General features: G+C 38.5%; 1 protein-coding gene across 3 annotated transcripts in view; it reads right to left on the reverse strand.

The window, feature by feature from the left end:
* The window catches only part of LOC138437835 (C-type lectin domain family 2 member D11-like), a 57,282-nt gene that overhangs the window by 20,023 nt on the left and 20,931 nt on the right, over nucleotides 1-16,328 (reverse strand). For 2 of the 3 annotated variants that reach the window (XR_011256182.1, XR_011256183.1), the window contains exon 6: nucleotides 15,165-15,409. Coding sequence is in view for 1 of the 3 variants with exons in the window: in XM_069585795.1 (XP_069441896.1) it covers nucleotides 15,405-15,409 (5 nt within the window). In the remaining 2 variants the exon portion in view is untranslated. Of the gene's footprint in view, nucleotides 1-14,994; nucleotides 15,410-16,328 lie in introns of those variants that run through there. The other variant, XM_069585795.1, reaches the window with a different exon arrangement.

Here is a 16,328-nt window from a genome sequence, read left to right on the forward strand (position 1 = left end):
TTTCTCCATAAAATTTTTTCTGGTAGCCATCACATTCCTCCCATTTGACCTAGAAATTGCACTACTCCTGCCACTACCATGAGCCTCACAAACAACTAACCTAAACACAATGCTCACCATAGCCCTTTTCCTAAGTTTCCTACTAGCTGTAAGCCTAGCCTACGAATGAACCCAAAAACGACTAGAATGAACAGAATATGGTATTTAGTTTAAAGCAAAATAAATGATTTCAACTCATTAGATTATGATTAAGCCCATAATTACCAAATGTCCCTTGTATATATAAATATTATAATAGCATTTACAGTATCTCTTGCAGGACTACTAATATATCAATCCCACCTAATATCATCCCTTTTATGCCTAGAAGGAATGATATTGTCCCTATTCATTATAGCCACCCTAATAATCCTAAACTCACACTTTACCTTAGCCAGCATGATACCCATCATCTTACTAGTTTTCACAGCCTGTGAAGCAGCCCTAGGCCTATCTCTACTAGTAATGGTATCAAACACATATGGTACTGACAAAACCTTAACCTACTACAATGCTAAAATATATTGTCCTCACAGTAATACTTATACCCCTAACCTGACTATCAAAAAATAATATAATCTGAGTTAATTCCACACTACATAGCCTACTAATTAGCCTCACAAGTCTGCACCTTATAAATCAGTTCAGTGATAACAGCCTTAACTTTGCATTAATCTTCTTCTCCGACTCTTTATCCACACCACTGCTAATCCTAACCATATGACTTCTTCCCTTGATATTAATGGCCAGTCACCATCACTTGTCAAAAGAAAACCTAATCCGAAAAAAACTATTTATCACTATATTAACCCTATTACAACTCTTTCTAATCATAACATTCACTGCTGCAGAACTAATCATTTTTTATATCCTATTCAAAGCAACACTAGTCCCAACACTCATTATTATTACTCGATGAGGAAACCAAACAGAACGCCTAAATGCTGGCCTTTATTTCCTATTTTATACACTGGCAGGATCCCTACCCCTACCAGTTGCACTAATTTATATTCAAAATACAGTAGGATCCTTACACTTCCTAATCCTCCAATACTGAGTGCAACCAATACCCAATTCCTGATCCAATGTTTTTATATGACTAGCATGCATAATAGCTTTCATAGTAAAAATACCACTATACGGCCTCCACCTTTGACTACCCAAAGCCCATGTAGAAGCCCCCATTGTAGGCTCCATAGTCCTTGCAGCAGTCCTACTAAAACTAGGAGGATACGGCGTACTACGAGTCACACTACTCCTAAATCCAGTAACCGACTTTATAGCATATCCATTCATCATACTATCCTTATGAGGCATAATCATGACTAGTTCAATTTGCCTTCGCCAAATGGGCCTGAAGTTGCTCATCACATACTCTTCTGTCAGCCACATAGCACGTGTTATTGTAGTTATTCTCATCCAAACACCTTGAAGCTACATAGGAGCCACCGCCCTGATAACTGCCCATGGCCTTACATCCTCCATACTTTTCTGCCTAGCAAACTCCAACTACGAATGAATCCACAGCCAAACAATAATTTTAGCCCACAGCCTACAAACATTTCTCCCACTAATAGCTACCTGATGACTCCTAGCGAGCCTAACTAACCTGGCTCTACTCCCAACAATTAACCTAATTGGAGAACTATTTGTAGTAATATCAACCTTCTCATGATCTAATATTACAATTATTTTAATAGGACTTAACATGGTAATTACTGCCCTATACTCCCTTTATATGCTAATCACAACACAATGGGGTAAATACACTCACCATGTCAATAACATTTCACCTTCCTTTACACGAGAAAATACACTCATATCATTACACATTCTACCACTACTACTTCTATCCCTGAACCCAAAAATTATTCTAGGACCCCTGTACTGTAAGTATAGTTTAAAAAAAAAAAAAACATTAGATTGTGAATCTAACAACAGAAGCCCATTATCTTCTTATTTACCGAAAAAGTATGCAAGAACTGCTAATTCTATGCCCCCATGTCTAACAACATGGCTTTTTCAAACTTTTAAAGGATGGTAGTTATCCATTGGTCTTAGGAACCAAAAAATTGGTGCAACTCCAAATAAAAGTAATAAACATATTCTCTTCCTTCACATTAACAACCCTACTTCTACTAACCGTACCCATCATAATAACAAGCTCCAACACCTACAAAACTTCTAATTACCCACTCTACGTATAAACAACCATCTCGTGCTTTTATTACCAGCATAATTCCCACAATAATATTTATTCACACAGGACAAGAAATAGTCATTTCAAACTGACACTGACTGACCATCCAAACCCTTAAATTATCACTTAGTTTCAAAATAGATTACTTCTCAATAATATTTGTTCCAGTAGTGCTATTCGTCACATGATCCATCATAGAGTTCTCAATATGATATATACACTTAGACCCCAACATCAACCAATTTTTCAAATATCTACTTCTATTTCTCATCACAATACTCATTCTTGTCACTGCAAATAACCTCTTTAAACTATCTATCAGCTGAGGAGTTGAAATTATGTCATTTTTACTTATCAGATGATGGTATGGGCGAGCAGATGCAAACACAGCAGCCTTACAAGCAATTCTGTATAACCACATTGGCGATATTGGATTTATCCTAGCAATAGCATGATTCCTAGCCAATCTTAACACCTGAGGCCTTCAACAAATCTTCATATTAAAACCAGACAACTCAAATCTATCCATCATAGGCCTGGTACTAGCCACAACGGGAAAATCCGCACAATTCGGCCTACACCCATGATTACCTTCTGCAATAGAAGGCCCAACTCCTGTCTCAGCATTACTTCACTCAAGCACAATAGTAGTAGCGGGTATTTTTCTACTAATCTATTTCCACCCATTAACAGAAAACAATAAATTTGCCCAATCCATTATATTATGCCTAGGAGCTATCACCACACTATTCACAGCAATACGCACCCTCACCCAGAATGACATTAAAAAGATTGTTGCCTTCTCCACATCCAGCCAACTAGGCCTTATAATAGTAACAATTGGCATCAACCAGCCCTACTTGGCGTTTCTCCACATTTGCACCCACGCCTTCTTCAAAGCCATGCTATTTATATGCTCTGGTTCTATTATTCACAGCCTAAATGATGAACAAGACATTCGAAAAATAGGAGGCCTATTCAAAGCAATACCATTTACCACAACAGCCCTCGTTATTGGCAGTCTCCCACTAACAGGAATACCTTTCCTCACTGGATTCTACTCTAAAGATCTAATCATTGAATCCTCCAACATGTCATATACCAACGCCTGAGCCCTTTTAATAACACTAATCGCCACCTCTTTCACAGCCATCTACAGTACTTGTATTATTTTCTTTGCACTCCTAGAACAACCCCGATTCCCAACCCTCATTATTATCAATGAAAACAACCCCTTCCTAATTAATTCAATCAAACGCCTGCCAATTGGAAGCCTTTTTGCAGGATTTATTATCTCCAACAATATTCCTCCAACAACAATTCCCCAAATCACCATACCCTACTACCTAAAAATAGCAGCCCTAGCAGTTGTAATCTTAGGTTTTATCCTAGCACTGGAAATCAGCAACATAACTTGCAACCTAAAATTTAGTTATCCATCAAATATTTTCAAATTCTCCAACCTGTTAGGATACTACCCCACAATCATACACCGCCTAACTCCTTACATAAATTTAACAATAAGCCAAAAATCAGTATCTTCCCTTCTAGATCTAATCTGACTAGAAAATATTTTACCAAAGACTACTTCACTAACCCAAATAAAAATATCCACCATAATTACAAGCCAAAAGGGCCAAATCAAATTGTATTTCCTCTCTTTCCTAGTCACAATCCTCATCAGCACAATCTTATTTAATTTCCACGAGTAATCTCCATAATAACTACAACACCAATTAACAAAGATCAACCAGTCACAATAACCAATCAAGTACCATAGCTGTATAAAGCAGCAATTCCTATGGCTTCTTGACTAAAAAACCCAGAATCCCCTGTGTCATAAATAACCCAATCCCCTAAACCATTAAATTTAAATACAATCTCCACCTCCTCATCCTTCAATACATAATAGACTATCAAAAACTCCATTAACAAACCAGTAATAAATGCCCCCAAAACAGTCTTATTGGAGACTCAAATCTCAGGATACTGCTCAGTAGCCATAGACGTTGTGTAACCAAAACCCACCATCATACCCCCCCAAATAAATTAAGAAAACCATTAAGCCTAAAAAAGACCTGCCAAAATTTAATACAATACCACAACCAACTCCACCACTCACAATTAAACCTAACCCCCCATAAATAGGTGACGGTTTTGAAGAAAACCCTACAAAACCAATCACAAAAATGATACTCAAAATAAATACAATGTATGTTATCATTATTCTCTCATGGAATTTAACCACAACTAATGATATGAAAAACCATCATTGTCATTCAACTACAAGAACACTAATGACCAACATTCGGAAGACTCACCCAGTGATAAAAATTGTAAATAACGCATTCATTGATCTCCCAGCCCCATCAAACATCTCATCATGATGAAATTTTGGCTCTCTCCTAGGCATCTGCCTAATCCTACAAATCCTAACAGGCCTATTCATAGCAACACACTACACATCTGATACAATAACAGCATTTTCTTCTGTCACTCACATTTGCCGAGATGTTAATTACAGCTGAATCATCTGGTACATACACACAAATGGAGCATCAGTGTTTTTCATTTGTCTATTCATGCATGTAGGACGAGGCCTATACTACGGATCATATACCTTCCTAGAAACATGAAATATCGGAGTAGGCCTTCTATTTGCAACAATAGCCACAGCATTCACAGGGTATGTCCTACCATGAGGACAAATATCATTTTGAGGAGCAACAGTCATTACCAACCTCCTCTCAGCAATCCCATACATTGGCACAAACCTAGTCAAGTGAATCTGAGGAGGATTCTCAGTAGACAAAGCATCCCTCACCCGATTTTTTGCCTTTCACTTTATCCTTCCATTTATCATCGCAGCCCTCACCATAGTCCATCTACTCTCTCTCCACGAAACAGGATCCAACAACCCTACAGGAATCTCATCAGATGCAGACAAAATCCCATTTCACCCTTACTACACCATTAAAGACATTCTAGGCACCTTACTGCTAGTCCTAGCCCTCATACTCCTAGTACTATTCACACCTGACTTACTTGGGGATCCAGATAACTACACCCCAGCAAATCCACTCAACACACCCCCTCACATCAAACCTGAATGATACTTCCTATTCACATATGCAATTCTACGATCAATTCCCAAAAAACTAGGAGGAGTTCTAGCCCTAGTCCTCTCAATTCTGATCCTAGTGCTTATACCTCTACTCCACACATCCAAACAATGAAGCATAATATTCCAGCCAATTAGTCAATGTCTAGTCTGAATTTTAGTAGCAGACCTACTAACACTCACATGAATTGGAGGATAACCAGTTGAACACCCATATATCATCATTGGACAACTAGCATCTATTATATATTTCCTACTCATTCTAGTACTAATGCCAATGGCTAGCACTATTGAAAATAACCTCTTAAAATGAAGACAAGTCTTTGTAGTACATTAAATATACTGGTCTTGTAAACCAGAGAAGGAGAACAACTAACCTCCCTAAGACTCAAGGACGAAGCTATAGTCCCACTATCAACACCCAAAGCTGAAGTTCTATTTAAACTATTCCCTGAGGCACTATCAATATACCCTCACAAACATCAAGAGCCTTCCCAGTGTTAAATTCACCAAAACTTCTAAAAATTCAACACAAGTTTCACACTCCATAACCCTGCACACGTGATCGCATACCCAATAGTACATGCTTACACTCCCATACATATATTACATAGCGCCACTCGAAATATATGTATATAGCGTTTATGTGACAAAAACATAACATGTATACAGCACATCACATGGTCTACCATGCATGCGGGTAAGGACATAAGTATTAATGTAACACAGACATAGTATGTATATACCACATTACATGACTTGCCCCATGCATATAAGCAAGCACATAAACATTAATGTAATATAGACATAATATGTATATAGTACATTACATGATTTACCCTACACATATAAGCAAGTACATGAAACCTATTGATAGTACATAGGACATATAACTGTTCATCGTACATAGCGCATCCAAGTCAAATCCATTCTTGTCAACATGCATATCCCGTCCATTAGATCACGAGCTTAACAACCATGCCACGTGAAACCAGCAACCCGCTTGGCAAGGATCCCTCTTCTCCCTCTGGGCCCATTAATCGTGGCGGTCACTATTTAATGAACTTTATCAGACATCTGGTTCTTTCTTCAGGGCCATCTCATCTAAAATCGCCCATTCTTTCCCCTTAAATAAGCCATCTCGATGGACTAATGGCTAATCAACCCATGCTCACACATAACTGTGCTGTCATACATTTGGTATTTTTTAATGTCTGGGGATGCTTGGACTCAGCTATGACCATCTGAGGCCCTGACCCGGAGCATGTATTGTAGCTGGGCTTAACTGCATCTTGAGCATCACCATAATGGTAGGCACGAGCATCGTAGTTAAGGGTCGCAGGACATATAATGTTGTATCGTACATTACCTTACTACTTTCCCCCCGGTTTCTTTTTCCCCCTTAAATACCTACCATTATTTTCAACATGCTTCCCCCTAGATACTTATTTAAACTTATCACACCTTCAATACTCAAATTAGCACTCCAACCAAAGTAAGTATATAAGTGCCTGGGTCTCCCCCATGACACATAGTTAATGTAGCTTGAAATTAAAGCAAGGCACCGAAAATGCCTAGATGAGTATATCAACTCCGTAAACATATAGGTTTGGTCCCAGCCTTCCTGTTAACTTTCAATAGACTTACACATGCAAGCATCCACACCCCGGTGAGAATGCCCTCTGAGTCAGTAAGACTAAGAGGAGCGGGTAGCAAGCACACATCTGTAGCTCATAACACCTTGCTTAACCACACCCCCACGGGAGACAGCAGTGACAAAAATTAAGCCATAAACGAAAGTTTGACTAAGTTATATTGACTAGGGTTGGTAAATCTTGTGCCAGCCACCGCGGTCATACGATTAACCCGAGCTAACAGGAATACGGCATAAAACGTGTGAAAGCGCTACATCAAATAGAGTTAAATTTTAATTAAACTGTAAAAAGCCATAATTACAATAAAAATAAATGACGAAAGTAACTCTATAACAGCTGACACACTATAGCTAAGACCCAAACTGGGATTAGATACCCCACTATGCTCAGCCCTAAACACAAATAATTATAAAAACAAAATTATTCGCCAGAGTACTACCGGTAACAGCCCAAAACTCAAAGGACTTGGCGGTGCTTTATACCCTTCTAGAGGAGCCTGTTCTATAATCGATAAACCCGATAGACCTCACCAATCCTTGCTAATACAGTCTATATACCGCCATCTTCAGCAAACCCTGAAAAAGAATAAAAGTAAGCACAACCATAGCACATAAAAACGTTAGGTCAAGGTGTAACCTATGGAATGGGAAGAAATGGGCTACATTTTCTATCTCAAGAAAACCCAATACGAAAGTTATTATGAAACTAATGACCAAAGGAGGATTTAGTAGTAAACTAAGAATAGAGTGCTTAGTTGAATCAGGCCATGAAGCACGCACACACCGCCCGTCATCCTCAAGTAACTATGATGCACTCAAACCTATTTACATGCACCAGCCATATGAGAGGAGACAAGTCGTAACAAGGTAAGCATACTGGAAAGTGTGCTTGGACAAACCAAGATATAGCTTAAGTAAAGCATCTAGTTTACACCTAGAAGATTTCACACACTATGAATATCTTGAACTATACCTAGCCCAAAATTCCCATCTTTCAATTAAGCAACCAAAATAAAAGAAAACATTTATCCTAATTTAGAATATAGGAGATAGAAATTCTAAGTATGGCACTATAGAGAAAGTACCGCAAGGGAATGATGAAAGAAAAAATCAAAGTACAAAAAAGCAAAGACTAACCCTTGTACCTTTTGCATAATGAGTTAACTAGCAAAAAACTTAACAAAATGAATTTTAGCTAAGTAACCCAAAACCAGACGAGCTACTCATGGACAGTTTATTAGAACCAACTCATCTATGTGGCAAAATAGTGAGAAGATCCATAAGTAGAGGTGACACGCCTAAGGAGCCTGGTGATAGCTGGTTGTCCAGAAAATGAATTTTAGTTCAGCTTTAAAGATACCAAAAATCTAAACAAATCTCACTGTATCTTTAAAAGTTAGTCTAAAAAGGTACAGCCTTTTAGAAATGGGTACAACCTTCACTAGAGAGTAAGATCTAACAACACCATAGTGGGCCTAAAAGCAGCCATCAATTAAGAAAGTGTTAAAGCTCAACAATAAAAATATTAATCCCAACAACAAACAGCTAACTCCTAGCCCTAATACTGGACTATTATAAAATAGAAGCAATAATGTTAATATGAGTAACAAGAAATATTTTCTCCTTGCATAAGTTTAAGTCAGTATCTGATAATACCCTATTAACAGTAAATAAAAATAACCCAACAATAAATAATGTATTAATTACATTGTTGACCCGACACAGGAGTGCACCTAGGAAAGATTAAAAGAAGTAAAAAGAACTCGGCAAACACAAACCCCGCTTGTTTACCAGAAACATCACCTCCAGCATTCCCAGTATTGGAGGCACTGCCTGCCTCCAATACTGTAACAAACGTTAAACAGCCATGGTATCCTGACCATGCAAAGGTAGCGTAATCATTTGTTCTCTAAATAAGGACTTGTATGAATGGCCACACGAGGGTTTTACTGTCTCTTACTTCCAATCAATCAGTGAAATTGACCTCCCCGTGAAGAGGCGGGAATAAACAAACAAGACGAAGACCCTGTGGAGCTTTAACTAGCCCAAAGAAAATAGACTTAACCATTAGGGGATAACAATACTCTTTATGGACTAGCAGTTTTGGTTGGGGTGACCTCGGAGAACAAAAAATCCTCCGAGTGATTTTAAAGACTAGACCCACAAGTCAAATCAAACTATCACTTATTGATCCAAAAATTTGATCAACGGAACAAGTTACTCTAGGGATAACAGTGCAATCCTATTCAAGAGTCCATATCGACAATAGGGTTTACGACCTCGGTGTTGGATCAGGACACCCCGATGGTGCAACCGCTATCAAAGTTTCGTTTGTTCAACGATTAAAGTCCTACGTGATCTGAGTTCAGATCGGAGTAATCCAGGGCGGTTTCTATCTGTTATGTATTTCTCCCAGTAGGAAAGGACAAGAGCAATAAGGCCAACTTCAATAAAGCGCCTTAAACTAATTAATGACCTCATCTCAATTAACCTCACAAATAAACCCTGACCTAGAAAAGGGCTTAGTTAAGGTGGCAGAGCCCAGTAATTGCATAAAACTTAACCCTTTATATTCAGAGATTCAAATCCTCTCCTTAACAAAATATTTATAGTTAATATTCTAATACTAATCATTCCCATTCTTCTAGCCATAGCCTTTCTCACACTAGTTGAACGAAAAGTCCTAGGCTACATACAATTCCGAAAGGGCCCAAATCTTGTGGGTCCATGTGGCCTACCTCAACCTATCGCTGATGCAATCAAACTTTTCATTAAAGAACCCCTACGACCTGCCACATCCTCAATCTCAATATTTATTTTAGCACCCATTCTAGCCCTAAGCCTAGCCCTAACCATATGAATTCCCCTACCCATCCCCTACCCCCTCATCAACATAAACTTAGGAGTCCTATTTATATTAGCCATATCAAGCTTAGCCGTATATTCAATCCTTTGATCAGGCTGAGCCTCCAACTCAAAATACCCACTTATCGGAGCCCCACGGGCAGTAGCATAATCTCGTATGAAGTAACGCTAGTAATCATCTTATTATCAGTTCTTCTAATAAATGGATCCTTCACTCTCTCCACATTAAGTACTACACAAGAACAAGTATGATTAATCTTCCCAGCATGACCCTTAGCAATAGTATGATTTATCTCAATGCTAGCAGAAGCAAACCGAGCACCATTTGACCTTACCGAAGGAGAATCGGAACTAGTCTCAGGCTTTAACATAAAATATGCAGCAGGACCATTTGCCTTATTTTTCATAGCAGAATATGCAAATATCATCATAATAAATATTTTCACAACAACCCTATTCCTAGGAGCATTTCACAACCCATATATACCAGAAGTCTACACAATCAACTTCACCATTAAATCACTACTACTCACAGTCATTTTCCTGTGAATCCGAGCATCCTACCCCTGATTCCACTATGATTAACTGATACACTTACTATGAAAAAGTTTCCTGCCCCTAACACTAGCTCTATGCATATGACATGTATCACTACCTATTCTTCTATCAAGCATCCCTCCACAAACATAAGAAATATGTCTGATAAAAGAGTTACTTTGATAGAGTAAATAATAGAGGTTTAAACCCTCTTATTTCTAGAACTATAGGAATTGAACCTACTCCTAAGAACCCAAAACTCTTCGTGCTCCCAATTACACCAAATTCTAACAGTAAGGTCAGCTAATTAAGCTATCGGGCCCATACCCCGAAAATGTTGGTTTTATCCTTCCTGTACTAATAAACCCAATCATTTTTATTATCATCCTAGCAACCATTATGTTTGGAACCATTATCGTTATAATTAGCTCCCAGTGACTACTTATCTGAATCGGATTTGAAATAAATATACTCACCATCATTCCTATTATAACAAAAAAATATAACCCATGAGCCACAGAAGCATCAACCAAATACTTCCTGACCCAATCAACAGCCTCAATCTATTAATAATAGCTGCATTATTAACAATATTTTCAGGCTGGTGGACTGTAATAAAACTCTTCAACCCAACAGCCTCTATACTCATAACAATAGCCCTTACCATAAAACTAGGAATAGCTCCATTCCACTTCTGAGTCCCAGAAGTAACACAAGACATCTCCTTATCCCCAGGCCTAATCCTACTCACATGGCAAAAACTAGCACCTATATCAGTACTCTACCAGATCTCTCCATCCATTAACCTAAATCTAATCCTAACCCTGTCAATCCTGTCAATTATAATTGGAGGCTGGGGAGGACTAAACCAGCTGCGAAAAATCATAGCCTACTCATCAATCACCCACATAGGCTGAATAATAGCAGTTTTACTATGTAACCCCACCATAATACTACTAAACCTAATCATTTATATTATTATAACCTCTACTATATTCACACTATTTATAGCTAACTCAACCACAACTACCCCATCACTATCACATACATGAAACAAAGCACCCATCATAACAGTCCTAGTCCTTATTACCCTCCTATCAATAGGAGGACTCCCCCCACTATCAGGATTTATACCAAAATGAATAATTATCCAAGAAATAACAAAAAATGACAATATTATTTTACCTACCCTTATAGCAATCACAGCCCTACTAAATCTGTATTTCTACATATGACTTACATACTCCACTGCACTTACAATATTCCCCTCCACAAATAACATAAAGATAAAATGACAATTCTCTACCACAAAACAAATAACCCTCTTACCAACAATAGTCGTACTATCTACTCTACTACTGCCACTCACACCAATTCTATCAGTCCTAGAATAGGAATTTAGGTTAAACAGACCAAGAGCCTTCAAAGCCCTAAGCAAGTATAATTTACTTAATTCCTGATAAGGACTGCAAGATCACATCTTACATCAACTGAATGCAAATCAACCACTTTAATTAAGCCAAGTCCTCACTAGATTGGTGGGTTCCACCCCCACGAAACTTTAGTTAACAGCTAAATACCCTAAACAACTGGCTTCAATCTACTTCTCCCACTGGGAGAAAAAAAAGGCCAGAAAAGCCCTGGCAGAATTGAAGCAGCTTCTTTGAATTTGCAATTCAATATGTTAATTCACCACAGGGCTTGGTAAAAAGAGGGATCAAACCTCTGTCCTTAGATTTACAGTCTAATGCTTTACTCAGCCATTTTACCCATGTTCATCAACCGCTGATTATTTTCAACTAACCATAAAGACATCAGTACCTTATATCTTCTATTTGGTGCCTGAGCTGGCACAGTAGGAACCTCCCTAAGCCTGCAAATTTGCGCTGAACTAGGCCAACCCGGAACCCTACTTGGAGATGATCAAATCTACGATGTAGTTGTAACTTCACATGCATTCGTAATAATTTTCTTTATAGTAAGGCCTATTATAATTGGAGGATTCGGCAACTGACTAGTTCCCCTAATAACTGGAGCTCCTGATATGGCATTTCCTCGGATAAACAACATAAGTTTTTGACTCCTCCCCCCTTCTTACCTGTTACTTCTAGCATCTTCTATAGCCGAAGCTGGAGCAGGAACAGGCTGAACCATATACCCACCTCTAGCAGGCAACCTAGCCCATGCAAAAGCCTCAGTAGACTTAACCATTTTTTCTTTACACTTGGCAGGTGTTTCCTCAATCCTAGGGGCCATTAATTTTATTACAACAATTATTAACGTAAAACCCCCTGCAATATCACAATATCAAACTCCTCTGTTCGTGTGATCTGTACTGATCACTGCCGTACTACTATTCTTCTCACTTCCTATATTAGCGGCCAGTATTACAATACCACTAACAGATCAAAATCTAAACACAACCTTCTTTGACCCAGCAGGAGGAGGAGACCCTATCCTGTATCAACACCTATTCTGATTCTTTGGACATCCTGAAGTATACATTCTTATTCTACCTGGGTTTGGAATAATTTCTCATATCGTGACCTATTATTCAGGGAAAAAGGAACCATTTGGGTACATAGGAATAGTATGAGCTATAATATCAATTGGATTCCTAGGATTCATTGTATGAGCTCATCATATGTTTACAGTTGGAATAGATGTGGCCACACAGGCCTACTTCACGTCAGCTACTATGATTATTGCTATTCCAACCAGAGTGAACGTCTTTAGTTGATTAGCTACACTTCACGGAGGCAATATCAAATGATCTCCCACTATAATATGAGCCCTGGGCTTCATCTTCCTTTTTACGGTTGGAGGCCTAACTGGAATCATCCTAGCCAACTCTTCCCTTGATATTGTCCTTCACGACACATATTCTGTAGTCACACACTTCCACTATGTACTATCAATAGGAGCTGTATTTGCCATCATAGGAGGGTTTGTACATTGATTCCCACTATTCTCAGGCTATACCCTTAACACTACATGAGCCAAAATCCACTTTGCAATAATATTTGTAGGTGTAAACATAACTTTCTTCCCACAGCATTTCTTAGGACTATCTGGTATACCACGACGATACTCTGACTACCCAGACCCATACACAATATGAAATACTATTTCATCCATAGGCTCCTTTATCTCACTAACAGCAGTAATACTAATAATTTTCAGTATTTGAGAAGCAGTCGCATCTAAATGAGAAGTCCTAACTGTAGACCTAACCACAACAAACCTAGAGTGATCAAACGGATGTCCTCCACCATACCGCACATTTGAAGAACCTACATATGTTAACCTAAAATAAGAAAGGAAGGAATCGAACCCCCTGCTATTGGTTTCAAGCCAACACCATAGCCACTATGTCTCTCTCAATTAATGAGATGTTAAAACATTACGTAACCTTGTCAAGGTTAAATTACAGGTGAAAATCCTGTACACCTCATATGGCATATCCTATACAACTAGGATTTCAAGATGCAACATCACCTATTATAGAAGAACTATTGCATTTCCATGACCATACGCTAATAATCGTCTTTTTAATCAGCTCACTAGTACTTTATATTATTTCACTAATACTAACAACAAAATTAACTCATACCAGCACTATAGATGCACAAGAAGTAGAAACAATCTGAACCATTTTACTAGCCATTATTTTGATTCTAATTGCCCTTCCATCTTTAGGAATTCTGTACATAATAGATGAGATTAATAACCCATCTCTCACAGTAAAAACTATAGGACATCAATGATACTGAAGCTATGAATATACAGACTATGAAGACTTGAGCTTCGACTCCTACATAATTCCAACATCAGAATTGAAACCAGGAGAATTATGACTACTGGAAATAGATAACCAAATTGTATTACCTGTAGAGATAACAATTCGAATGTTAATCTCCTCAGAAGACGTATTACACTCATGGGCTGTACCTTCCTTAGGACTAAAAACAGACACAATTCCAGGTTGTTTAAATCAAACAACTCTTATATCAACCTGACCAGGCTTATACTATGGCCAATGCTCAGAAATCTGTGGATCAAATCATAGCTTTATGCTAATTGTTCTTGAACTAGTTCCACTAAAATATTTTGAAAAATGATCTGTATCAATACTATAAAATCATCAAGAAGTTATGCCAGCGTTAACCTGTTAAGTTAAAGACTGAGAGCACAATACTCTCCTTGGTGACATGCCACAGCTAGACACATCAACATGATTTACAATAATCCTATCAATATTCTTAGTCCTCTTTATTATTTTCCAATTAAAAATTTCAAAACATAATTTCTACTACAACCCAGAATTAACATCAACAAAACACCAAAACAAAACACCCCTTGAGAAACAAAATGAACGAAAATCTATTTGCCTCTTTCATTGCCCCTATAATACTAGGCCTCCCCCTTGTTACCCTCATTGTTTTATTTCCTAGCTTATTATTTCCAACATCAAATCGACTAGTTAATAACCGCCTCATCTCCCTCCAACAATGAATGCTTCAACTTGTGTCAAAACAAATGATAAGTATTCACAATGCCAAAGGACAAACATGGGCATTAATGTTAATATCCTTAATTCTATTTATTGGGTCAACAAACCTATTAGGCCTATTACCCCGCTCATTAACACCAACCACACAACTATCAATAAACTTAGGCATGGCTATCCCTCTATGAGCAGGGGCTGTGATTACAGGCTTTTGCAACAAAACTAAAGCATCACTTACCTAACAGGATAGCCCCCTGTTAATGTCAGGAGAGTTGGTGAAAGGCACAAAATAGTAAGACAGACAGATTATGGTTTGGGGGTAGATGCTCGAGCTGGTCTAGGGAGCCCCTTGAGTCCTTCAGTTCAGTCCTTCACTCCTCGGTCTCCCGAGGGAGTGAAGATGCAGAATGCCTTCCCGTACAGGTCTTAGAAACCCAGGTAGATAAGTGAATGCAGAGAGCCTCTATGCTCCAAGGGATCAGCCTGAAAAAGAGAGTAAGAGAGAGAAAGAAAAAAAAAAAAAAGACACAGGGTGAAAAAGCTTCAGTGAGTGAGGCCTGTAACTTTATTTTCAAAAGGGACTTTTATACCTTGACTTGTACATAGAGGGAAATGAAAGATACAAGGTCATGCAGAATCAGCCCAAACACTCCAGCAGTTTTGCCCTTATTGAAGCCAGGATTTTTTCTGCATACCTTTCCCACAAATGATGTTGTGTACATTACCTTCTGGCCTTGGAGGCCTGTGGACATTTTATGACCCTCTTTTGATAAAGGCTGCTCAACCAGAAAACTTACTTTCCCTCAAAGTGTTTTTTCTTTATAGTTCTAATCTATGTCAGCCTCAGAAAATGCTAAACAGAGTTACATTTCTCACGGAGCAAAGGTACAGTGAGTTACAAGAAAGAACCAATTAGGTCAAAGGTCTGATGTGGTTAATTTCAAGGCTACGCTTGTTTTTCTTATATTCCATTTCTTACTTACATTCTGAGTTCACTCAGACTCACATCCATCAAGTCAGTGATGCCATCCAGCCATCTCATCTTTTGTTGTCCCCTTCTCCTCCTGCCCCCAATGCTTCCCAGCATCAAAGTCTTTCCCAGTGAGTCAACTCTTCACATGAGGTGGCCAAAGTACTGGAGTTTCAGCTTTAGTATCATTCCTTCCAAAGGAACCCCAGGGCTGATCTCCTTCAGAATGGACTGGTTGGACCTCCTTGCAGTCCAAGGGACTCTCAAGAGTCTTCTCCAACACTACAGTTCAAAAGCATCGATTCTTCAGCACTCAGCCTTCTTCACAGTCCAACTCTCACATCCATACATGACCACTGGAAAAACCATAGCCTTGACTAGACGGAGTCTGCTTTTGAATATGCTATCTAGGTTGGTCATAACTTTTTCTTC

Source organism: Ovis canadensis, chromosome 3 (genome assembly GCF_042477335.2).
Source record: "Ovis canadensis isolate MfBH-ARS-UI-01 breed Bighorn chromosome 3, ARS-UI_OviCan_v2, whole genome shotgun sequence".
Classification (NCBI taxonomy): Eukaryota; Metazoa; Chordata; class Mammalia; order Artiodactyla; family Bovidae; genus Ovis; species Ovis canadensis.